Raw genomic sequence first — 25,217 nt, 5'->3', positions numbered from 1 at the left:
CAAGCAGGGGGAGTGGGAGAGGGAGAAGCAGGCTTCCCACCGAGCAGGGAGCCCAGTGCAGGACTCGATCCCAGGACCCTGGGACCATGACCTGAGCTGAAGGCAGACGCTTAACCACTGAGCCACCCAGGCACCCCCTATAATATATATATATATATTTATGTATGTGCAAAAAGGTGGTTTTATTGAAGCACAGGGACAGAACCTGTGGGCAGAAAGCTGCTGCTTGTCATTTTTATTTTCAAATATTTATTTGACAGAGAGAGACACAGCAAGTGAGGGAACACAAGCAGGGTGAGTGGGAGAGGGAGAAGCAGGCTTCCCACCGAGTTGGGAGCCCAATGCGGGGCTCGATCCCAGGATCCTGGGATCATGACCAGAGCCGAAGGCAGACGCTTAACGACTGAGCCACGCAGGTGCCCCATTTTTATTTTTATATTTTTTAAAGATTTATTTGAAAGAGAAAGAAGGTGAGCAGGGGGAGGGGCAGAGGGAGAGGGAGAGAGAATCTTCAAGCAGATTTTCTGCTGAGCATGGAGCCCCACACCAGGCTTGACCCCTGAGATCATGACCTGAGCTGAAACCAAAAGTCGGACGCTCAACCGACTGAGCCACCCAGGTGTCCCAAGCTTGTCATTTTAAGTGGACAGGAGAGTGAGATGAAAACGATAAAGGGATCTTGCCATTTAAAAGACTGACATCTTAAAAACTTGTGGTAATCACCAATGGAGAGACCACTTATCCTGATGATCACTCTGCATGAAAGACATGCAATAGAATCACAAAATCAAAATATTTATTTTGTTCTTTTACATATGACACTGTTAACACATTCCTACTACAGCAATACTGCTCTCCAGGAGCTTACAATCTAAAACGGTCAACATTAATTGTAGACTCAGTGATTAAGGCATTATATCAAATGCAGACTTTGTATCTTTAGATGTATCTTCTGAAAGAAACATATGGAGAGAGCAGGATCAAAATGAAATGACATGAACGTGTAACCCCTGCCCCCTCCCCTTCCAGCTCCTTATAAGAAACCCCTTGTGGCTAGATTCCAAGCCCAGAGCCTCACAGTCTGAAATAGAATTCCAGACAGCCCTACCATAGAAGTAGTGAACAAACCTTAATTTCTAATTCCCTGGTGGACACAGAGCATTCCCCGTTTGTAGGCAATGAGGGGCTAAGTGTTCCTCCAAGTTCCTCCTTAGACAGCACCTAAGATTCTGTAACTGCTGATGTACCAGTAGGTAGGTACCCCTTCTAGCAATTCCAATAGGGCAATTTCTCCTCAAAATGTGCGTCAGGTCTCTACTAAGCTTTACAACTTCTGGTTGGTATCTCCACTGCCTCGGGAGGGCTAGGGAGATTTCATCAACTGGATACATGGGATTAAAGACTGAAAGAAAGGGAAAGGAAAGCAGAATAAGGGGCCAAAGAAATGGGGATACAGGCTTCTCAGAGATGTGAACAGGGAAGGAGGAAAAGAGAAATTTGGATCCAAAAGAACAAAAGTCAGGCACTAAATTCCAAATCAACAGGGATACAGAAATGAAAGTCAATGAGATCATTATCACAATCTAAGAGCTCAAAGAAAGATGGAATTTAAGCTTTAAATTTTTTCTCCTTCACTAGCTTCCTCCTTTGGCAACCTAATCTAAGAATTGCTGGAATTCAGGTTTTTCAGGACACTCTACCTTGAATACCTGAAGACCTATCCCAGACTGATGTTTCTCCATTGAGTTTCAAATTCACAGCACTTTATCTTAACTGGCCTTGATTTTTGTTACCTTACTGATATGGTCCCGTTTCTGAAAGGGTATTTTATAGCAGCTCAGGCCAAGATTTCTAGAGAGCACCAGGGTCACTTTTACATGGAGTCTTATTTTATTTCTCACAGTTTTATTATTCCTTGGCTACTGAGACAATAATTGGCTATTACACCTTCATTTTGGACTCTCTCACTACCTGTCATTCACTCCGCTCATGCAAAATATCAGTACCGCAAGGGGTTGGAATGAGAGAAAAGCACAAAACTCTAAATGTTGGTTCTCAGATTTTACCCTCGATCCAGTAAGCTCGTAACCTTCTCTTGGTTTAAAGCCATGAAAGTACACATTCCTTGCTCTCCAATATTTAACTGGCACCCATAGAGAAAGTACAAACTTCAAAACCACAACAGAAGCCAACAGAATAGTTGCGTGTTGTCTCATGTGCCCTGAGGCACGACTGGAGTCTAGCACCATGGTGGGCAGGATTTAACAGACCAGCACGGGAAGAGTCACTTCACATAGGGAGTCTGGACTGAGGACCAGACTGTAGTGTAAACTAACTGAACAGAATAAAAATACAATATGATTCTTCACTGAGAAAAAGAGGTTTTGGCCACATGTGATCTATCGAAACCCCCAAGAGTAACAAAGAAGTCACATAGAGAACGAGGATCTGCTTGGTGTGGACATGGATACTGGGGGCTGAGGAAAATCTGGTCATCAGCAGACCATACACTAAACCTCTCCGAAGCGAGGGTTGGGCTTTTGCCCTCCTGACCCATGACTGGCTGGTTTTACACTGCAGATCAAAGGTCTTCCTTAATCTTGGAGCTACTTCCAAGAAACCACAGACCTTTAAAAATAAAGACTGGTGATTTCATACATACTGATGAAAGTTACTTTGGCTACAGCCCTTGGGCACACGTACACACAGCTGGAGCTGAATACATGTTTGTGGAACGATTAAGTATTGACCAGCAGCATTTAGTACACGAATTAAGCTTAGACATACCACCTACCAATTGCCAATTCAAATTCCTGTGCCCAGTACCAGGTAGCTCACCCCACCAGGTGACACTTCCTTAGTTTAAAGCAGAGATTCTCAAAGCATGGTCCCCTGACCATCAGCAGGGACATCACCTGGGAACTTGTTAGAAATGCCAATTTTGGGGCTCCGGGTTGAGGCCCAGAAACTAGTGTTTTACCACTAGTTTTAACACTTGTTTTAACCAGCCCTCCAGGTGATTCTGATGCAGGCTAAAGTTTGAAAACGGGTTTAGAGGCCAACACCTGAAAACAATAACGAAAGAAAACAATTCACACTCTTGCTTCATTCAGCTGTGACAATCCAAGGTACCGAAAGTAAAGTATCAATGGTTTTATTTTAAAATATCTATTTCTATTTTTCTCAAATTGATTGTCATCTTTTCTTTTTTTGATTGACAAGTTCATTCTGATCAAAATGTTAAGTAGGAACACAAGTTGATGAGTCAGCCACCCAAGAATGCACACACACTTCTGCAAGCTCCAGGCTCATATTTAGTCTCAAACCACCTTTCTGCAAACTACCGCGGTTTCGGTACCACACATCACACTGAAAGGCACCATGTACCTCATACTCCTCGCATCCAAAGACTGCAGCTCACTTTTCAATGTTAGGTTTGGGTTCTGGGTTTAGTTGGGCAAGAATTTCCCTCAGCTGCCATCAATCCTAGCTGAAGTGACTCACTCTCCATCACCGGCCCAAGAAAAAACCCCACCAAAGTCACATAGTGTCTGTTAACCAAATAAAAACAGAAGACTACAAAAGGAAGCAGTGATCAAGTCATTGAACAGAAAGCGACCTGACTTGGACAAGAACATATAATTTGGATCTAGGATGATGGGGGAGGAGAGGACATCCCCTTAGGGAATCTCAGCTCATTAGAAACAAACGGGGAGGTTCTCACTTAGCTCAGAGACTGTAGGCTAAACCTGTGTTGGGGGGGGAGGAGAGAGAGAGAGAGAGAGAGAGTGTGTAAGGACATAAGGAGCTAAACCTCTGTTGAGCAGGGGTGTGTGTGTAAGGAGATAAGGAGCAAGAAGGGAAGATTGGAGTAGGAATCACATCTTTCAGTCTTGAACTGCTTCCCACTGCAATAGATAAGGCCGCACCAGGGAGTTTAACGTTAATGGCAATGCTCTGTGATGTCCACGACCACTGCCTTCTTCCAGCTGAAGAGGAAATATCCAGTGCCGGCCCCAGCGGCTACTGCAATGCAGAGGTAGCCGTTGTAGGTCATGAAGATGAGCATGAGGAAGTAGCTGATGACCACCTGGATGATATGCAGCACTGTCTGCAGGAGGTGAGGAAAGCTCAGCATCTGTTGCCTGGAGAGTAAACAGGGACACAACCATCAGGGACCCTTAGGAGTGTTCAGGCAGCTCTGCAGATCAGGATAAAGGGGGAGCAGTTGTGCTTGGGAGCTCAGCTTGAACTGGACTCCTTCACAGCCATCCTGGCAACTCATGGCTACTTGTGTGTATGTATGTTGTTTACGGTCCCTGGAAATTCAACTTGATAGGGCTGCCTGGATAATCGGCATTGGCCAGATACAGTTCTATGTCAGCAGGAGGAACCCTCTTTGAGAGGAGAGGAGAGGAGAGGAGGAAGGACTAATCCCCTAACTTACCTCTACCTTGGCTCCTATAAAAGGGAAGCCCTAAACCCTCCCCTACTTTATTTAAACATGTTCAGGCCTTCCACCTTGGCAACGTTCACATTCTAAAGAATGGAAATAGAATTGACGGTTGGGTGGTATAGTACAAAGTACTTAACCAGGGGTCAGGAGCCTTGGCTAGCCCCTCTGTCGCTCACTAGTTCTGTCACCTTAGGTTAAGTCAAACATGTTTGGGCTTTAATAAGCTCATCAGTTACAATGGGAATAAATAACATTGTGGTTACTTGAAAGTAGCATATTGATCTATAGGATTCCTTGAACTCTAATTTAGTTTAAGACCTACATTTCTATTAAAACTCAAAAATCTCAAAAAGTATTTGCCCATCTGTGGGAAAGCCAGTAGTCATCCAAATACTTGCATTGACAGAATACAGACATCCGTACATCTTATATTGTAAAACAAAATTAAAATAGAGCTGGGAGCATACAATTTGTTATAGGAAAGAATCAACTGGATTCTGTCATTCTTTTATACCTGACCTGAATTTCTTTTAATCTGCATATTATTATTTTGGCAAACATATTTTTTTCCTTTTTCAATTTGGGCAAATATTTTTAAAATATAGATTCCTTACCTTCTTACAGTGACCAAGGCTTACAATTTAGAACAAATGTTCATGCTCAGAAGCGTTCCTATCATTCCTTCTTTGGCCTGCTCATGATTCACAACCTTAGCCTCCAGAGACAGTTTTCATCAAGGTCATATAGAATCACTACGAACTCAAGAAGAGGACTGTTGCTAATAAAACAGCTGCTTTGCAGCTTAACTCATCCAGCTCTCCAGAACTTCTGTCTAGATCTGTTCAGTCTTCTTACCCAACGGTTTTGTGTGTCTCCATGAGGATGGTTCCATTTGGTCCTGGGACGGGCATGGAATTGTAGCGGATGCTGACTTGTGACTTGCGCAGCAGGCTTTCTCGGGCTATCTTGAGTCCTTCATAGAACATTGCTAGTAAAAACACTGCCACAAAAGCTCCAGCCATTTCTAAGTAGGGAAGGAAAAGATGGTGGTACAGTCACACATGCAAAATCACTAGCTGGTGTGCTGTCCAAGCGAGAGAGACAACATAGAAGAGAGCTACTCTCAATTTCCAAATACATTATATTGCTACCTCTCTACTTGCACAGGCAGACAGACAGACAGAGAGGGAAAAGAGTGAAGATGGTTTTCAATTAGTGAAAACCATTGTCTCCACTGGAGAACATACTCATTTTCTGATTATGACACAAAAAATCATCTGAACAACAATCACCTGGCTACCTGGTATCATAAATCAGCTTGTTATGACACAATGTAGAATATGCAAAAGGGGAATAAAACAACATTTTTGTTTGTTTTTATTTTTTTGTGACTGTGGTGATAGATAGATATATATATATGTTAAAGATTTTATTTATTTGACAGATAGAGAGCACAGCAGGGGGAGTGGCAGGCAGAGGGAGAGGGAGAAGCAGGCTCCTCGCTGAGCAGGGAGTCCTACGTGGGGCTCGATCCCAGGACCCTGGGATCATACCCTGGGCCGAAGGCAGACGCTTAATGACTGAGCCACCCAGGTGCCCATAAAACAACATTTTAAAGTGTTGACTACTTCCTTGAGCAAAGAGGAAAAAACTAGAGAGATAAATCAAGAAACACTCTTACAGAGAACACACTGATGGTTACCAGAGGGGAGGGGAGTGGGGGGGGATGAGTGAAATAGGTGATGGGGATTAAGGAGGGCACTTGTGATAAGCAAAGGGTAATGTATGGAATTGTTAAATCACTGTATGTTAAATCACTAAATACACCTGAAACTAACACAACACTATGTTAACTAACTAGAATTAAAATAAAAACTTAAAAAAAAATAAAGTGCTATTTCTTGAAAAGACATTTCAGGTTTTTTTTTAAGATTTATGTATTTTTAGGACGCCTGGGTGGCTCAGTCGGTTAAGCGGCTGCCTTCGGCCTAGGTCATGATCCCAGGGTCCTGGGATCGAGTCCCACATCAGGCTCCTTGCTCAGCAGGGAACCTGCTTCTCCCTCTCTCTCCCTCTGCTTGTGCTCTCCCTGTCAAATAAATAAAATCTTAAAAAAAAAAAGATTTATGTATTTTTATTTGAGAGAGAGAAAGAGCGAGAGCCAGGGGGTAGGAGAGAATCCTTAAGCCGACTCCAATGCAGCGCTCAGTCCTAGGACCCTGAGATCAAGACCTGAGCCAAAATCAAGAGTTGGACGCTTAACCGACTGCACCACCCAGACAGACGTAGTCTTTCACACTGTGAAGTGTTGGTAATGATATGAATATACTCAAACTGCTGATTTAACACACTACCTGAACTAAATGCTACCTCTTTCCCCAAATTGATTTGTGTGGCTCCAAAGATATACCTGATACTTAAAGCAGTCCAACTGACCACTGAGCTTGTGCAATTTGAATTTAAGGCATGCCCCCTCAACATTACAGACATACAAAAATGGGTATTAGTTACCCCAAAAGTAGGATTGACACTAAGATGAGCCATGTGAAGAATCAGGAATGATGTAGACCAGTTTGATATGCTAGACAGATCACTGGAGTAGGCAGGTCTAGAAAGTCTGGGTCCCTGTCCAATCTCTGACACACTCACACTGTGTGATTTAGGGCTAATCATTTCCGTATTTGAGACTTAATTTATCTGTAAAATGGAAGGATTGTACTGGATGATTAGCTCTCCACCTAGGGTTATTTTGTGGTCTGTTTACAAAATGCTTCTTATATCATTTTAACCTGACTATAGCCTTATGTCCAGGATCAATAACTTATCAAATAAGGAAGCACTCTGGAAAAGGATGAAAGGAAATGGATTTGCGAAAGACTCCTATCTGGTTTCTAAATTATTTTTCAGAAACTCTGAAACACACGCAAGTTATTATTATTTTTTAAGTAGGCTCCACACCCAGCATGGAGTGCAATGCAGGGCTTGAACTCATGATCCTGAGATCAAGACCTGAGCTGAGATCAAGGGTCAGATGCTTAACCAACTGAGCCACCCAGGCACCCCATAACATACATATATTATTCAAGGGAGGTTTACTGTAGGACCAAAGTAATTATTGTGTATCCTTACCTTCTAGGTAGTTAAGAGGAAGATGATTATGTATCACAACCATAAGCATTCAGTACTTATGGCAGGAAGAGGTGCTGGGTTTCCAGATTCTTTGTCACTGTCTCTCATGTGAGTGTCACCTCTGAATACCACCTGATGAGGGTGGCTTACTCACCTCCAGCTGTATTGATGACCAAACCAGAAAACAATAGCTCCACATTCTTGAAGCCGAAGTAGAAGGTCATATGCTGCCGGTAAACCAAAAACAAGTCAATTAGAGAGGATTGAAGATTCTAAATAAGAGACATTCACTGAAGTGGGAGACTTTCTCCTTCATTACTACCATACACACTCTCCACAAGTGTCTCCCTTGCTTTCCTTCCAACCTTTTCTCTCTCTCTTTTTAATTTTAATTCCAGTATAGTCAACATACAGTGTTATGTACATTTCAGGTGCACAATGTAGTGATTCAACAATTCTATACATTCCTCAGGGCTTATCATGGTAAGTGTACTGTCTTTTTCTCTTTTCTATACAAAGCATGAATACCAGAACTTAATTCAGAAAAGGGTCAATCCTGAAAGGAAAGAATACAGAAGAGTTCTAGAAATCATGATTCTGGTGGGACTCTGAAATTAACCTGCCACATGATCTTGGGCAAATCACTTGTCTTGTCTTTGTCTGTGCTTTTCCTCCTGGGTAAACTGACCTTTAAAGATAATAACCTGCCAGACCTAAAACTTGATTATTTCTATTACTCAAGTGGGTGTAAAAGGGTAGCCTCTCCTGTAGCACTCACCATCATCATGTTGCCCATCCCCCCGCCATGGGAGTGGGAGGCCGAAGTGGTTGGATGATGGTGATGAGGTATTGTTGTACTGTTGTAAGCCATGTGGCTTGTCTCTTTATGGTGGGAATGGTCCAGGTTTCCAGGAAAAGTTGAGTCAGCAGGAGATTCTTTTAAGAAAAAGAATTATACATAATAACTTCATGATATAAAACCTTGATTTTTTTTTAAGATTTTTTATTTATTTGTTAGAGCATGGGTGAGAGAGTGAGCAAGGGTACAAGCAGGAGGGGCTGCAGGCAGAGGGAGAAGCAGGATCCCTGCTGAGCAAGGAACCTGATGCGGGACTCGATTCCAGGGCACTGGGATCATGACCTGAGCCAAAGGCAGATGCTTAACCGACTGAGCCACCCAGGCATCCCTGCCTTGATTCTTTTTGAAAAACATTTTTTAAGTAAGCTCTACGCCCAACATGGGGCTTGAACTCATGACCCCGAGATCAAGAGTCACATGTTCTACCAACTGAGCCAGCCAGGTGCCCCTAAAATCTTGATTCTTTTTTTTTTAAGGTTTTATTTATTTGAGAGAGAGAATGGGGGGAGGGTCAGAGGGAGAAGCACACTCCCTGCTGAGCAGGGAGCCCGATGCGGGACTTGATCCCAGGACTCCAGAATCATGACCCGAGCCGAAGGCAGTCGCTTAACCAACTGAGCCACCCAGGCGCCCTAAAATCTTGATTCTTGGTAACTATTTATGTGGGATTTCATCCAATACGGATTACCTTTGGAGATTGTGGCACAAGGGATTTGCATCTAGGGTTTCAGAGACCTAAGCCTTGTTCTGCAAAGTAGTTCCTTTAATAGATATGTTCAATGTATGTTCAAATTTAAATCTAAGATAAGGAGAAGAAAAGTAGTTTCTTTGGGTTGCAGGAAACAATTTGTAATAGTGGACAAATTGATGCCATTAATGAAATTTAACTGCTCTAAGGCTTTCTAATCGTAAATGTCAGTAGATAAAATGCAAGTGCTTCAAATAATTCACCTAATTGGATGGTCTGTGTTCAATCAAGATATTAAGAATACATTTTCACATACAGGACAACCAGCCTACGGCTAATCTAAACTTGAATTGAAGGTCTATTACTGCCCTGGGCAAGCAGTGTGCTGAGAGGATACAATTTCAGTCCTAGCTCAGCATTAGCGCTAAGAACACTGAAAACAAGGTATAAATTGAATATTCTATATTAAATTAAGTCCAGACAACTGTATATATTCAGCCTTGTGTCTTTACTACCACATCACTGCTTTATTGCAAAAGTCCATCTGGGACATAAACCAAGGAGCAAAAACTCCTGTAGCTGGGGTGGGGGTGGGGAGTGGGAAGCCGAAGAGAGGTGTTGGTGGATTCTCTTTATGTGTCTTTTGACTCCAGTTTGTGGGGGAAAGAGTGCTTTAGAAATTCCCAGTAGGGGAGGGTGCCTGGGTGGCTAGTTGGTTAAGCTTCTGACTCTTGATCTCAGCTCAGGTCTTGATCTCAGGGTCATGAGTTCAAGCCCTGAGTTGGACTCCATGCTAGGTGTACAGTTTACTTAAAAAAGAAAAAAAAAATTCCAAGTAGGTATTCATGTTCATGAGCCTGAGTGTGCCTCTCACTCAATCAATAAATATTTATCAAGCTCCTACTATGTGCCAAACTCTGAGCTAAGTGCTAGTAATTCAGTGAGGAAGACAAACAAGGTACCTCATGGAAAGAGAAACAAGGAAGTAAACAGAACGATTTCATGGTCCATGAGTAGTGAGATGAAGGAAACAAACAGGGTGAAATGGCAACATTACTAAGAGGTGGAGAAGAGGCATACCTTAGTTAGGAAATCTATATAGATCCAAGGAGTCATGTATAACTTAAAAGCACAATTATTCAGCCATCTATTTTTCCCTTCTCAAACTCCCATCTCATGATTCTATGAGAGCAAGCTCAAGAAATAGGCTTGAATTTCCAGCAAAGGACAAGGCAAAGCATCAGTTAGGGATAATCAAAGTTCAACTGTGAATGTAAATAACTTTCATGCCAGACACTATATTACTTCGTAATTATAGAGCTTGACAATCTGGCATTATTAATACCATGGACATAAAGGACATATATAATAGGGTCCTTGTCCATAAAGTTTTTATAGCAAAGAATAAAAAACAACACACAAAAATAATCAACACGACAGCACCCATAAAATTTTAATGATGGGAAAAATGGTAAGTGGGCAGCAGTTTTCAGTTAAAGAATCATGGTAGAATGGAGAGATCCCCAGGATCTGAGTGATGATAGATTATGGTTTTTAAGCTAAGCAAATACAGCGAAATAAGTTAGCCAGGCGCCCCCATGAGCTCTGCTCTTTTGTCTTTTGTCTTTGCTTTTCAAGCCTCTCTAGACTTCACAGCCAACTTTGACCACTTGCTGCTGTCCAAGAGTTTTCTTTAACGTAGCTCCAGGTCACTGTCTCTAAGAACTGGGGTCAAGGTCTACAAAGTAGCTGTACTATACTTCTTATGGAATCAAGTTTCTTGATTTTTAAAGCAACTGCAATTAATGGAAACTGTGAGTTAGTAATGATGAGTGACAGGTGGAACCTCGGCAAAATTTTTATATTTACTGATTCACTGGATTTCTGGTTTTAGGACAAACTATGTGCACATGTTAATCCCAGGCTAATCTTCCTCTTCTTGTTTAAAACCTCCACTGTTCACTTCTCTTCTTATCCTTAGCCTTCTACTTCATCAAATTTACAAATTATTTATAAAGAAGAATGCAAACCAAAAAAAATCTGAATATATCACTCAGGGATAAAACTGGAAAACAACAACAAAAAAAATCTTAGGATTCCTGACTTTCAATCTACCAATAAAATCCACCCCCAATATTTAGTTACCAAGTTGAGTTTAGAGCTAGGTGGAAAAATTAGGAATATGGTATTTTCATTTACATTTTTGCCAGTTCAAAGGCAAACTGTTCTAACAGAATTTAAGAGGGACCCATACTGGAGAAGCACCTTTATATTGGAGAATGGAGTGAGGAGCTCAACAACATAGCTGGAAAACATCTGTCGAGGACTTTTGAAGGTGCTCCAGTTGTACAACCCGGGAAAGTCCCTCACCCTCTCTGGAGCTAGTAGATCATGGAGGATGCTGGGAGCATGAAGGAGATAAAAGGCTTAAGAAGCATCCAGCTGAGTGCATGGCAAATGGTAGTGTTATCATTATGTGGAATATGAGGGGATAAAAGACCTTAGATAAGGAAATTCCAATGAATAAACCCTGTGGGAGAAGACATAATCAAAATATTAGCTGTTTGCTTCTCTCCCACAAAGTCTTCAAGCCAAGACCATTTTCAGGGCCCTTTCCACTTATCCTGTCTCCTGAGACCACAAGGTGGCTATCCACACTCACATGGATAGTTCAGGACAGCTCTAGATCATAATGGCTCCTTCTTCTAGCATAGGAAACTTCCTGGAAATACAAGAGAAATAATCTAGGAATTGACTACAGAAAAAAAAAAAATCAAGCATGAGTGTCTTTTTTTTTTAAAAGATTTTATTTTATTTATTTGACAGAGAGAACGCAAGAGAGGGAGCACAAGCAGGGGGAGTGGGAGAGGGAGCAGCAGGCTTCCTGTGGAGCAGGGAGCCCAAGACGGGGGTCGATCCCAGGACCCTGGGATGAATGACCTGAGCCGAAGGCAGACGCTTAATGACTGAGCCACCCAGGCACCCCTCAAGCTTGAGTTTCTATGGAATTTAGTTCACATAGAATAGCCAAGAAGTTGATTTCTCAGGAAGGCTTTACACTCTTCGGTTCCTAGGGAATAATTTATCTCATCTTCAGTTGGGTACTTACGTCGGCTACATGTCAAGTTGTTTCTCTTGCCTTGAACACTATTAGATCTGGAAAACGGATGGCACATTCTTCAGTGCATGCCATGTAGCTTTGCATTTCATTCTCTCTCCTCCTTCCCCTCACTTAGTAAGAATTGTGCGGCATTTATACAAATAGGTCCCCAAACTTCCCTGTATTAATGGGTCTAATTCCTTCTCCGCTTACTTCTGAGGCTCATCAAAAAAGAAGTTTCCTCTATTCCTGTCCACCTCCCACCTCCCAACACAGGCACACTATAAAGCTTAACTAGAGGACCGGATTGTTTGTAGTCTAGCATCTTTACCAAAATAAACATGAGTTTATGAACAGAAGTTAGGAAATTGGCAAGAAGGCTGAATGCTGATGCCCATCCTGAGTCTTAACACTGACCTTACTTTTAATAGTTTATTCGAAACATCCAATTCTTTTTTATTTTCCTGGTGTTGCACAATGATGGATAAGAAACAGTAATCCATGGGGACTATGGAGATTAGACCCCCACAAAAAGACTACACAGAAGTGGTCAGACATCTGCCACGTGGTCCCTCTTCTCCAGCACAGACAGATAAAATCTAGAGCTTTACACAATTCTTTTGGAGACTACCTACAGTGTTTCCTGATAAAGAAGATTAGGAAGAAAGTTTTTCTTCTTACAATGATTAAGGTCAGGTTCCTTTTTAGATTTGTAAAACCATTAAACAAAGGCAAATCTGGGGGTTCCTGGGTGGCTCAGTCCTTGAGCGTTTGCCTTCGGCTCAGGTCATGATCCCAGGATCCTGGAATCGAGCCCCGCGTCAGGCTCCCTGCCCAGCGGGGAGTCTGCTTCTCCCTCTCTCACTCCCCCTGCTTGTGTGTTCCCTCTCTCGCTGTGTTTCTCTCTGTCGGATAAATAAAATCTTTAAAAAACAAAAACCAAAAAACAAAAACAAAGGCAAATCTATCTGGTTGCTCTTCTGCTCTCTGCAGTCATTACTTTTATTGGTGACATAAGCTTTAGGCAGGCACAGATAGGGAAAATTCAAGGTCACAGACAGTATACTACCATAAACACGGATTCATGCTTATGGACTATGTTCTCATGATCAAGCAACCAGTTCAACTGGACTAATCCTGCCTTTTGATGACCTGCGCAGGGTCAGCAGATATTCTGAGAAATAGCTCTGGCCTTGTTTCAAGTGTCCCTGTAGGTGAACTTTAAAATTCTCTTGATGGCTTTATGAATGCCACACTTATATTGTCCTTTGGGGAGGGAGGCAGTAAAGGAGATGAAGAAGTAAAGAGATATAATGCATTAATAAAATAGGGCTTAGGTGTCCCTCCGTCACTTGGCATTCCAACCCAATATACTTGAGTTGTTTAGAAAAAAAATAAAAAATAGAAAGTAGTAGCTCCCGGTAAATGGGAGGGGGAATATAATATGATGAACAGATAGGGGGAAGACCCTTCCCCTTGAAGGCTATGATGTTGTTCCACTCGACCCCTCTGCCCTGGCCTCACTCTGGTACTCCAAATTGACTGGCAGAAATTTGATAATAATTGTATGAATGTAACCACACAACTCTGGATATTGTAGCTGCCTTTCTTTGGCCTGTGTCTTTCTTGAGGTACAGTGATCATAAAGATACGTAATGTTACCAATTGTATTTACAAAAGGTAGTAGGTTTAGGCTTACATCGGTTCTCAGCCAGAATTGTCAAAAACTTAGGAAGTTCTGCCCCATTGATGTAAAGTCAGTAAAATGATGCAGTAGAGGTAGAGGGAAAATAGGTCAAGTCAATAAGAAAAAGAAGTGTAAAAGACCCTAAAATCACACACACACACACACACACACACACACACACTTCCCCCCAGATTAACTTTGGCAGGTGATGGGAGATGACAGGGCACTTGCTATGACTGCAGATTTATAAAGACAGTCAGAACTTTAATGGCCAGAACCCCACCACCATCACTACTACCACTACCATGACAAAAACAAAAACACTTAGATTTTTATCCTTTTCAAAATTCTTCGGAATGCCTGGGTGGCTCAGTCAGTTAAGCGTCTGCCTTCAGCTCAGGTCATGATCCCGGGGTTCTGGGATCGAACCCCACGTCTGGCTTCCTGCTCATTGGAGAGCCTGCCTCTCCCTCTTCCTTCTGCCCCTCTCCCAGCACGTTCTCTCTCTCTCACAAATAAATAAAAATCTTAAAAAAAAAAAATTCTTCAGTAAAACAAAGGCCACTGTTTTCCTTCTAACTTTTTGCCTTTGTTGATAATAAAAATAACTCCCACAATGAATTCTCACTTGTTTTTCTTCACGGCCATGGCGGGGCTGATACGAGAAAATGTTGATAGAACTGGTGAAGAATTAATGTTGTGATTATTTGCTGGTTTCAATATTATTTTCTTTTTCTTCACCATCTACCAAAGTGAGCTCCACTGCTTTGGACAGTCTGAGCACGATTCCCTGAAAGCACTTTTCATGGAAAGAAACCAAACTAGGCACGGTCTACACCCTCAAACAATAGCAGAGTCTATGTGACTGACTTACTCATATTATCAGACTGATGGGCTCCACCACAAGTAGCCAACAGTCATAAAGGAGAAAACTACTTCAAACAATTACATTTAAAACTTAAAGAGCCTTCATTTATGAGTGGCCAGTGATCTAGGCAAACAAGAAATGTGGCATGGACTGACAAGTTTTTAGAAAAATAAAAGAGCAGCTATGATTTAGTGAGAGTAGCTCTTTCACTGAGAAGTTCCTGACTAAGAATATCTATGTTAGTAAGAAAGGAGGGTAACTCAGGAGCTGCCCTGAGTTCATTCTAACTATCCACAGAAAAGACAGCAAACTTGTAATTTGATTCTAATCAGATTAAGACAAGCAGTTTGTTTCCAGATGCGGGTTCAAGGTCACCCCTATCATAAATTTCATCTTTCCACGTGTCCAGTCCACCTCATTAAGCTGCTCAGACTGAGCAAGGTAGATAAGAAGCCTGATGGGGCAAGACAGGTCCTGGAGAAACCCATTACATGGAGAATTATCCAGGCAGGGAGGCCTATCATTTTCAAGAGAGAGCACACTAAAGACAAACTTTAATTTTTTAAAAAGATTATTTATTTATTTGACAGAGAGAGAGAGAGAGAGCACAAGCAGGGGGAGCTGCCAGCAGAGGGAGAGGGAGAAGCAGACTCCCCTGCTGAGCAGAGAGCCCGATGCGGGGCTCAATCCCAGGACCCTGGGATCATGACCTGAGCCGAAGGCAGATGCTTTACCAACTGAGCCACCCAGGTGCCCCAACAAACTTAATTTTTAAAATGCCATTGTCCAATCTGTAGATCACTTATGCCTGTGGGCAAACATGAATGGACAATGCTATTACCATGTAAGCAACAAAATATAAAGGAAAGAGAACAAGTTTAAACATGAAAGGGATACAGGTGATAAATGCTATATTGGGCATTTATATTTTATAGCTTCATTTTCCTTAACTGTATAAACACTGAATTATATGATTAGTCAAGTTTCACCTAGAGCTAAAACTTAATTCTACATTTTTTCAGGTCAGGTTCCCTGAGAATAGAATGCTTCTCTATTCCGATCCTTACTACTGGATTGTAAGTTCTAAGTTTTAAGATGTTATTCATTTGAGAGCGAGCAAGCAAGAGCACAAGCAGAGGGGAGAGGCAGAGGGAGACGGAGCAGCAGACTCCCCACTGAGCAGGGAGACGGAGGTGGGGCTCCATCCCAGGATCCTGAGATCATGACCTGAGCTGAAGGTAGACGCTTAACCATCTGAGCCCCCCGCACGCCCTGACCCTGTCTTACTTATCGATGAATCACCTACATTTTCTAACATCCTGCACACAGTAGTAAGTGCTTGCCGAAATGAATTGTTTTTCTCTGCATTTCTTTCCTGGCAACTTAGACATAAGACAGACAAATCAATTCCTTAATCTGTTAATGAGACACTGGACAAACTTCAATTTTCTCTCTGCCACCTTAGTGAGTCTGAAATGCTCTATAATAATATTTGACGGATATGCTTAGAAATTATTCAATAGCTCTATATTAGAAGTAGCAAAACGTAGTTGATATAGAAGTAACATAGACAAGTTGAACTTTTTAAGACTTGGAAAGGAATTACAAATTCATCTAGTTCTACTTATTCATTTCATGGAAACCTAGAGTATGAAACCACAAAGTGCTTGGGATTATCTAACATTTACATGTTCTGGCCTCATTTGCCTTCATAGATACTTTTATGAAATATTTGTTTGGTGATGAGTGTGAAGAGATTGTAAACAAAACTCAGATCTGTTTTAAAAATGGACAAAAGGAAAAAAATATGGAAGAAAGGAATACATTGTTGACCCCAAGTGACCTGAAATGCCAAATCTAGATCCTTTATATGAACCAAGTCTCTAGGGCACTGAACCTAGAGTCTAGATCCTTTATATGAATCAAGTCTCTAGGGCCACTTTCTAGAAAGGGACAGTAGAGAAAACAGACCAAACTGTGGATAAGCCCAACCTGAAAATAATTTTATTCTGTGCAATCTACCGAATGAATAACTGTGTGGGACCTGAACAAATGATGGGGGACGAAGCAATGGCGCCTCCTTCCTATAAACCCAGCTGTTATCTTTTTTTTTTTTTGTAAGATTTTTATTTATTTATTTGACAGAGAGAGCACAAGCAGGGGGAGTTGCAGAGGGAGAGGGAGAAGCAGGCCGAGCAGTGAGCCCGATGTGGGACTCGATCCCCAGACTCTGGGATCATGAAGGACTCTGGGATTATGACCTAAGCTGAAGGCAGACGCTTAACAGACTGAGCCATCCAGGTTAACTCTGTTAACCTTATTTTATCTCCACAGTCTCTCTTCTCAGAACCAGAGGCACAGGGAGCTTAAGCAATCTGTCCAGTGTTATTCTAGAAAGCTGTGGAGGTAGCTTCGCTAGAACTTACCTATCCTCACTCCCCGCCCAGGACGTATTCTCTGTTAAACTTGCCTTGCTATTTACCCAGCGTCAGTTTTGTGTCCATTAAAGGTCACGGTTTTGATCACTTTTCCTATTCCCAAGTACATGAGAAGTTCACCCAGTTTGCCTGTGGTTTTTGCCATCAGCAATTCTAGTACAAACATGGGTTTTCCTTTTTTTTTTTTTTAAAGATTTTATTTATTTACTTATTTGAGAGAGAGAGAGAGAGAGAGACAGCATGAGAGGGGAGAGCCACCCAGGCGTCCCTACAAACATGGGTTTTCCTAACAGTACCCTCCACCCCATTTATCCCATGTGATACACTGAAGACAAATTAACCTACCGAAGGCATGGCTCTACTTATCTGCTCAAAAAATACCACTGCTTACCAATCTCTCCCTTGTCTATTAACTTCCTTGTTCTGAGATCACAGATCTCTAAAATAAAGGCCTCAACCTACCTTCCCGCCTGCACATACTTAGAGTTCCAGTCAAATGAGTCCAATAGCCAAAACCTGCACTGGACAAACCCCACGCTTTTCTGTCTGGTATCTTTGCTTACATTGTTTCTTCAATATCTATCTCCAAGGAGCCAGGTGCAAAAAGGCAAGATTCTTGCCTTTGTGGGGCTTATTCTAGGAAGAGGAAGCCCTCATTAAGTATGTAAACAAATAAATATGTGTAAGTATATACAATTACCAATCGTGATAAGTGGTACCAGGAAGTAAACGTGGTACTGTGGCAGAGAATAACAGAGAAATAACTAATTTAGATGCGGGGGGAGGAAAAAGAAAGAAGCACTCTAAGGAGGTAACTTCTTTTTTTTTTTTTAAGATTTTATTTATTTATTTGACAGAGAGACACAGCGAGAGAGGGAACACAAGTAGGGTGGAGTGGGAGAGGGAGAAGCAGGCTTCCCGCCGTGAAAGGAGCCTGATGCGGGGCTCGATCCCAGGATCCTGAGATCATGACCCGAGCCAAAGGCAGACGCTTAACGACTGAGCCACCCATGTGCCCCTAAGGAGGTAACTTCAAACAGACCGATGAATTATTGGAGCTGGGTGGAAAGGTAAGGGAACAGCATCCCTAGGCAAGAAAAGAACCAAGGGCATTCAAAGTCAGTATGAATAGAACACAGAGTCATTTTAAGGAGACTAAATTTTATTCTAAGGGCAACTGGCTGCTATTTAAGGGTAAGAAGCAGGGAAGTGATATGATCAGATTTATCTTTTAATTAAGTACTTTTGTTGCTATATAGAGTGGCCTTTATTTGCTCTTCTGCTCAAGTTCTTCTGTGAGGCATTCACAGAAAAAAAAAAATCCTTATGGAACCATGGGCTATAGTTCTTTAATTTGCCAGAAACCATAAAGGTATCTGTTAAAACTTTAGAAGCAAAAGAACCTTCTAATTTCTGGGTTATAAAATGGTTTGAGGGGCAAAACTGAAGAATATTCTACAAGAACTATCCTGGATTGTAAGAGCTTTTCAAATCCCATGGCACCCTTTGTAGGTGAGAGTTAAACTTACAGAATATTACTAAGAGCATGAGTTTGGAGTCAAATGGTATTCAAATCCTGGCTCTGCTAATTTCCAGCTGAGTGTCCTGGTGACACTTCCTATAAAAATTCTATGAGTCTTTAGGTTATCAGTAGGTACTGTGTATAGAGACTGCTAATGGGGCTGTGTCCAGATTTCAAAAGTATCTGGATAGATGATTCAAATTTGGTATTTACTCAATAAATAGAAAAATATGATAAAGGTAGACTAAGCTCCCTGAAGGACAAGAACAGCAGACTGTGAGACACACAGCAAGTGCTTAGTAGATTTTTACTGGATTATGCAATCTGTACCATGGAAACCTTCAACAGTGATATAAACAAACCCCACTTCTTACTTGTACCTCCTCAAAACAGTAGCAATAAAATCCAGAAGTTATGTGACTCTAGTCTTTATTCTCAAGTGTTTTGAGGACAGTGGAGAAGACATTAGACTGAGTCTAAGATCTGGATTCTGGTTCATCCAACTCTTTTGCTTTGTGTTCTTGTGGATAAAACACCTATCTCAGAGTTTCTCAATTTTGGCATTACTGACATTTGAAGCTGAATAACTCGTTGTTGTATGAGCTGTCCTGTCCATTGTAGTATATTTAACAATACCTGAAGCCTTTACCCGCCAAATGCCAGTAGCACCGTCCCAGTTGTGACAATTAAAAATGTCTCCAGACATTGCCAAAAGTCCCCTGGAGGGCAAAAATCACCCTACCTCTTTGAGAACTACTTTTGATCTTTGAGTTTCAGTATCTTATCTAAAACTCAGGGAAACGGATAACATCAGTCTTTCTCTCCTTCACGGTCATTATATGATCCAAATGAAATAATGAATGGGAAGAAATACTGAGGGGAAAAAAAGACCACATAACATATGTAAAAGCATTATTACTCAGTGAGTTATTATTTAAAGAGTTTATTTATTTATTTGAGCAAGAGAGAGAGAGAGAGCACAATAATGAGCAGGGGGGGAGGGTAGGCAGAGGGAGAAGCACACTCCCTGCTGAGCGGGGAGCCCGATGTGGGACTTGATCCCAGGGTCCTGGGATCATGAACTGACCCGAAGACAAGCTGCTTAACCGACTGAGCCACCCAGGCGCCCCTCACTGAGTTATTATTATTTAAAAATTTTTATTTAGATCCCACTCAGTTAACATATTGTGTAATACCAGTTCAGATGCACAATTCAGCAACTCAACACCCACACAGGACACCAGTGCTCATCACAGCAAGGACCCTTCTTAATCCCCATCACCCACTTAACCCATCCTCCCACCGACCGCCCCTCCGGCATCAGTGAGTTATCATTATGCTCTGTGAGTGCTCAATAATGAGGCTGAAGAAAACTACTCACATCTTGTTTATAGAATGCGTCGTCAGCCTTAAGTTAAGGCTATGTGCAGTCTAATATACCTTTCAGGCATTCAGTATTTGTGATTCTAAGTCTGGGCCCAGTAATTACCTCATTCACTTTTGTGGCATGTTCTCAGGCTATTTTCTGCTGAGCTACAACAATGTAGTGTGTTTCCAAACTTAATGGCATTTGAAAGATGGGCCTGGGTTAAACAGGAATGGCTACTCATTTTACAGACGGAAAACTGAGGTATACAAGGTTAACAGACAAGCTAAGGTCATGTGGCAGTCAGCCTAGTGGCAGTCTGAAATTAGAATCCAGATTCTGACCTCAAGTCTAGTGCTCTTTCTTTTACTTGTATCATGGTACTTTCATCCAATTATCTTGTGTCCCTGTCTCTTAGCACAAAGTCAGATATTTTGCTTTCTGGGTGCAATCTAGGAAAGCTGAGATAAGGAAATGGAGAGTGGCTTAGAAGAAATGTGGACCTATTTCTATGGGGAGGCACGTGTGGCTATTCCCTACTTTTGGGGTAAACTGATGTCCAGTTATCCAAGGCACTGCCAAGTCTTGAAGTCCCTGCCCACTAAGCTGTCCAGGAGGAACTAAGTCTAGCTGTTACCTACCTGCAGAGCAGGTGTGTCTTCCGATGCTTTCTACTGTGCTGTGGCATACAATTTGGGCTAAAATGGTTATCCTTTTTTTTTTTAAGATTTAATTAATTTATTTGACAGAGAGAGAGAGATCACAAGTAGGCAGACAAGCAGGCAGAGGTAGAGGGAGAAGCAGGCTCCCTGCTGAGCACGGAGCCCGATGCGGGGGGCTCGATCCCAGGACGCCAGGATCATGACCTGAGCCAAAGGCAGCCGCCTAACTGACTGAGCCACCCAGGCACCCCTACCTGCAGTATTCTTGACAGCTTGACTTCGACATGGCTCTTTAAAGTGAGAAAACACTCCATGTGGCCCGAGCTCCAGCCTGAGCTCTGATTCTTGAATCAGAATCACTTGAGATGCTTGGTGAAAAATGAAAATTACAGACCCCACTCCAGACCAGTGAATCTCCTTGCAGGGAAGGGGCCTCAGAATCTAGCTATTTATAAAGCTATATAGGCAATTCTTACACACTCTAAACTTTGAGAACCATAGTTCTGAATTATTGAGATGTACAACATAGATATATAGTACCCAGAATCTAAGGATTCGATGTTTAACAAGTGAGAGCTTAAAAAAAGAAAAAAGAAAAAAAGGAAGTCAAGATTCAGCCACGAACTAAAATAAAGCATTTGTTTATTGTGATATTCCAAAAGGGCAGAGAGCTAACCTAGCCTCACTTAAAATTTATCACCTGATAATCAAAGAAACTTCCGGGCTGACACTGAATTTAATACCAAACAGCTCATCTTTGGGATCTGAGGGGTTTTTGTTTTTGTTTTTTTACCTACTATGTAAATAAAATCTCTGGGTTCCAGATGAAGGGGAATGTATACATCTCCTGTAGTCTTACTTTTCTAGACTAGGTATGAACTACAGTAACTCAACTACCAGGAAGACAGACCTCAAGTAGGAAATGCATGAACAAAAAAACCAAACTATTGTATGAAGAAATTGTTGGATATATTTCCCAACATGATTAATGAAAGTAAGATTTGCTCCCAGGGTCTGTCCCTAACCATTAACTCCTGCATTTCTGAGGTTGGAAGGTCTGTCTGAGATCCTGAACAATCCCCCAAAAGCAAACAAAAAGCCACAAGTAGGAAGCTGTGGGCAGAAAAGGTATTTTCTTTCTTTTTTATGGCAGCTCTCCAAGTACGCCAGGCAGTATATTCATTCTCTAACTGGTAAAACTGTACCTACTGGTTATAGGCCCTTGGGCAAATTACTTAATATCTCTGTGCCTCAGCTCTAAAAATCAGAGTAATAAAAGTAGCTACCTCATAGGATTGTTTTCGGGACTGTTACAAGGAGCTCACTAAGGTGATAGCATAGTAGCTAAGAGGGCAAGTTAGTTTCCTCAAAGCTAGGGCTACCTGTAGCGCCAATCTCATGATGGTGTACGCAAATAGAGTGACCCTGGAATGCCGTAGTACACTGTTATTTCTTCATCTACTGTTGTCTCTAACCTTCGGTTCTCTGTCTTTGATTCGTCTTTTACCGCCTGCTCCATAGCTAACCTTTCTTTCTAACCTTTGCTGTTCTCATTTTGGGAGTGTTCGGGGTGAGCTAGCGAATCCCAGCCACTTAACTTCACCCACAGGGACGTCCTTCACCTATGCTGAATCGGGTGGTCAGTAATTTGCTTTAATTGGATTCCAATCTGCATCCATATTCTTTGAGATGTCTCAAAAGTTTCAGGCTTCTCTCTCCCTGTCTTCTAATTATAAAAATTGTGTTTTATGGGTAGTTTCCCCACCACCAAGAAATTCTCCAAGACCAGCTTGGTGTCGTACAGTTCAACTGAATTCTGACACTATCCAGAGACAGCAGCAGAGTCCACAGGTTAAGGGCTGAGTCCTAGAAGGCTGACCTTCACTTCAGATGCTAATTACAGACTCACTGCACTTCTGACTGGATATAAAATCAGAAGTCTCCACAACCCCTTCTCTTTGGGTTCAAGCAATTTGTCAGAGCAGCCCACAGAACTAAGGAAACCCACTTACTCAATAGATTACTGATTTATTACAAAGTATATTAAACAGTATGAATTAATAGCCTGATGAAGAGAGGGCAAGGTCCTGAACAAAGGAGTTTCTATCCTGGTGTTTGGGACTTGGCACAGTGGTACACGGAAGTGTTCTGGTTCCCCAAGCTGAAAGCTTTTTTTTTTTTAATGGAGATTCATAGGCACATACATAGGCCTATGTAAATAAGACACTCAAGGGAAATGCAAACACAAACTGGATGCTTGAAGATATTAAGGAATTATTGTTAATTCTTCAGGTGAGTTAATGGTATTGTATTTTGTTTTGTTTCTTCTAAAGTCCCCTTCTTTTAGAGATACAGACATGCATACAAATAAAATGTTTTAATATCTGAATTTGCATTAAAATTAGGCAGGCCATGGGAATGAATGGGGTATAGACAAGACAAGGCTGGCCTTGAGTTGATAATTGTAGAAGTTGAGCGATGAATACATTTGGTCTACTTATTTACATTACATAGGCACAGTTGATTAAATTATTGGCCATTGGTAACTAAACTCAATCTTCAGCCCTATTCTCCTCCTGGGAGGCTGGGTACTGAAAGTTCCAATTCTCCAATCACATTGGTTGGCTTTACTGGCAACCAACCTTAGAGGATGTCGGGGCTTTCTAAAAGTCACCTCATTATAGTTGGATAGAGGCCATGGAGGAAAGGGCAGGCAGGCTCACTGGGTAGGATATGAAGGTGGAGAGAGTATAATATAGTGTATGGTGGATCATTGAGGCCCCAGGCATATTTAGTGTTTTGATTTTACAACTGAAGAAAAACTAAATAAGATAACATACTTTATTATAAAAATTTTCAAATATATACAAAAGTAGACCGAATGTACTCATTGCTCAACTTCTACAATTATCAACTCAAGGCCAGCCTTGTCTTGTCTATACCCCATTCATTCCCATGGCCAGCCTAATTTTAATGCAAATTTCAGATATTAAAACATTTTATTTGTATGCATGTCTATATCTCTAAAAGAGGGGGACTTTAGAAGAAACAAAACAAAATACAATACCATTAACTCACCTGAAAAATTAACAATAATTCTTTAATATCTTCAAGCATCCAGTTTGTGTTTGCATTTCCCTTGAGTGTCTCATACATTTTTTAAGAATATAAACTTTACTTAAAAGGTTAATTGACTCAGGTTTATGTTCTTGATTTCCAACTAAATTAAAAACTGCTAAAAAAAAAAAGTCACCTCATTATAACATAACAAAAGACACCTTTATAGCTCACATCAATTAGGAAATCTCAAAGGTTTTAGGAGTTCTATGCCAGAAATGGGATGCAGACCAAATATATATTTATTATAAATCACAATGTCACACTTAAAAAAAAATGTTTAGATTTCTATAGTCATTTTACTAGGATTTTGGAAAGGAAAAGGGATTTGCTCACAACGCCATCTTGAGGGGCACCTGAGTGGCTCAGTGGGTTAAGCGTCTGCCCTCAGCTCAGGACATGAGCCCAGGGTCCTGAGATGGAGCCCTGAGTCCAGCTCCCTGGTGGGCGGGGAGTCTGCTTCTCCCTCTTCTTCTGTCCCTCTCCCCCAACTCACGCATGCATGCGCTCTCTCTCAATAAATAAAATCTTAAAAAAAAAAACCCACCATCTTGAAATGGAAATATGATACATTATGTTTTTGCCTATCCCATCTTTTCTACATCCTCGTTTATTTTTTTCATCTTTTTATTGTTATGTTAATCACCATACATTACATCATTAGTTTTTGATGTAGTGTTCCATGATTCATTGTTTGTGCATAACACCCAGTGCTCCACGCAGAATGTGCCCTCTTTAATACCCATCACCAGGCTAACCCATCCCCCCACCCCTACATCCTCGTTTATTAAGAGTAGGGAAGGGGTATTAATTCTGCCCCTTAATTCTAGGTTATAACATAGCACCATACACCCTGTGGTATTTCTGAAACCATAATAAAGGAAACTCTCTTCATGGTTAGTTGCTAGAAAGCTTATGGCCCTTTTACAAGTTGTCTAAATAACAGGCAGAAAGAAGCCTAGTGAAGCATCTACCTTAAGCTACCCAAAAGTAATCTTCCTTGGGAGCCTGGCATTAAAGTTTATATTTGAAAAGATGGGACCTACCAGATTAAGCTGCACGTTGAGGCCCTGTCATCCTCTTATCTGTGTAACTTGAGGAGTTATAGTGCACAAGGGAGCCGGGCGATCTCCTATCCCACAGAGTGTCTAAGTGCTTAAAGCATGGCCCATAGACAAGGTTCTTTATTCTAAAATTAGAAAAGTCAACACTAATCCAATGGTCTCTTCTAAATGTACAACTTTATTTATAAGCCAGAGTTTGTATTCATCTAGTTTTCCCTTTTCCCTTTATGATTTCATATACATGAGATTTGTGGGAATAAA

The 25,217-nt window shown here is 41.5% G+C and overlaps 1 protein-coding gene across 1 annotated transcript in view; it reads right to left on the bottom strand.

Annotated features, from left to right (window-relative positions):
• Positions 1-779: 779 nt before the first annotated feature.
• SLC31A1 (solute carrier family 31 member 1) overlaps positions 780-25,217 on the bottom strand; it is a 35,384-nt gene continuing 10,946 nt past the window's right edge. The window contains exons 2-5 of the mRNA XM_028107893.2: positions 8,364-8,521; positions 7,740-7,812; positions 5,312-5,480; positions 780-4,145 (exon numbers count right to left, since the gene is read on the bottom strand). Coding sequence (XP_027963694.1) covers positions 3,944-4,145; positions 5,312-5,480; positions 7,740-7,812; positions 8,364-8,456 — 537 coding nt within the window. The 5' untranslated portion in view covers positions 8,457-8,521 and the 3' untranslated portion in view covers positions 780-3,943. The remainder of the gene's footprint in view (positions 4,146-5,311; positions 5,481-7,739; positions 7,813-8,363; positions 8,522-25,217) is intronic.

The sequence above is a fragment of the Eumetopias jubatus genome, unplaced genomic scaffold (assembly GCF_037043125.1).
Source record: "Eumetopias jubatus isolate StellerSeaLion01/CBP00866 unplaced genomic scaffold, mEumJub1_p1.0 scaffold_15, whole genome shotgun sequence".
In the NCBI taxonomy this organism is placed as follows: Eukaryota; Metazoa; Chordata; class Mammalia; order Carnivora; family Otariidae; genus Eumetopias; species Eumetopias jubatus.
This window is presented reverse-complemented; position numbering and strand designations above follow the sequence as displayed.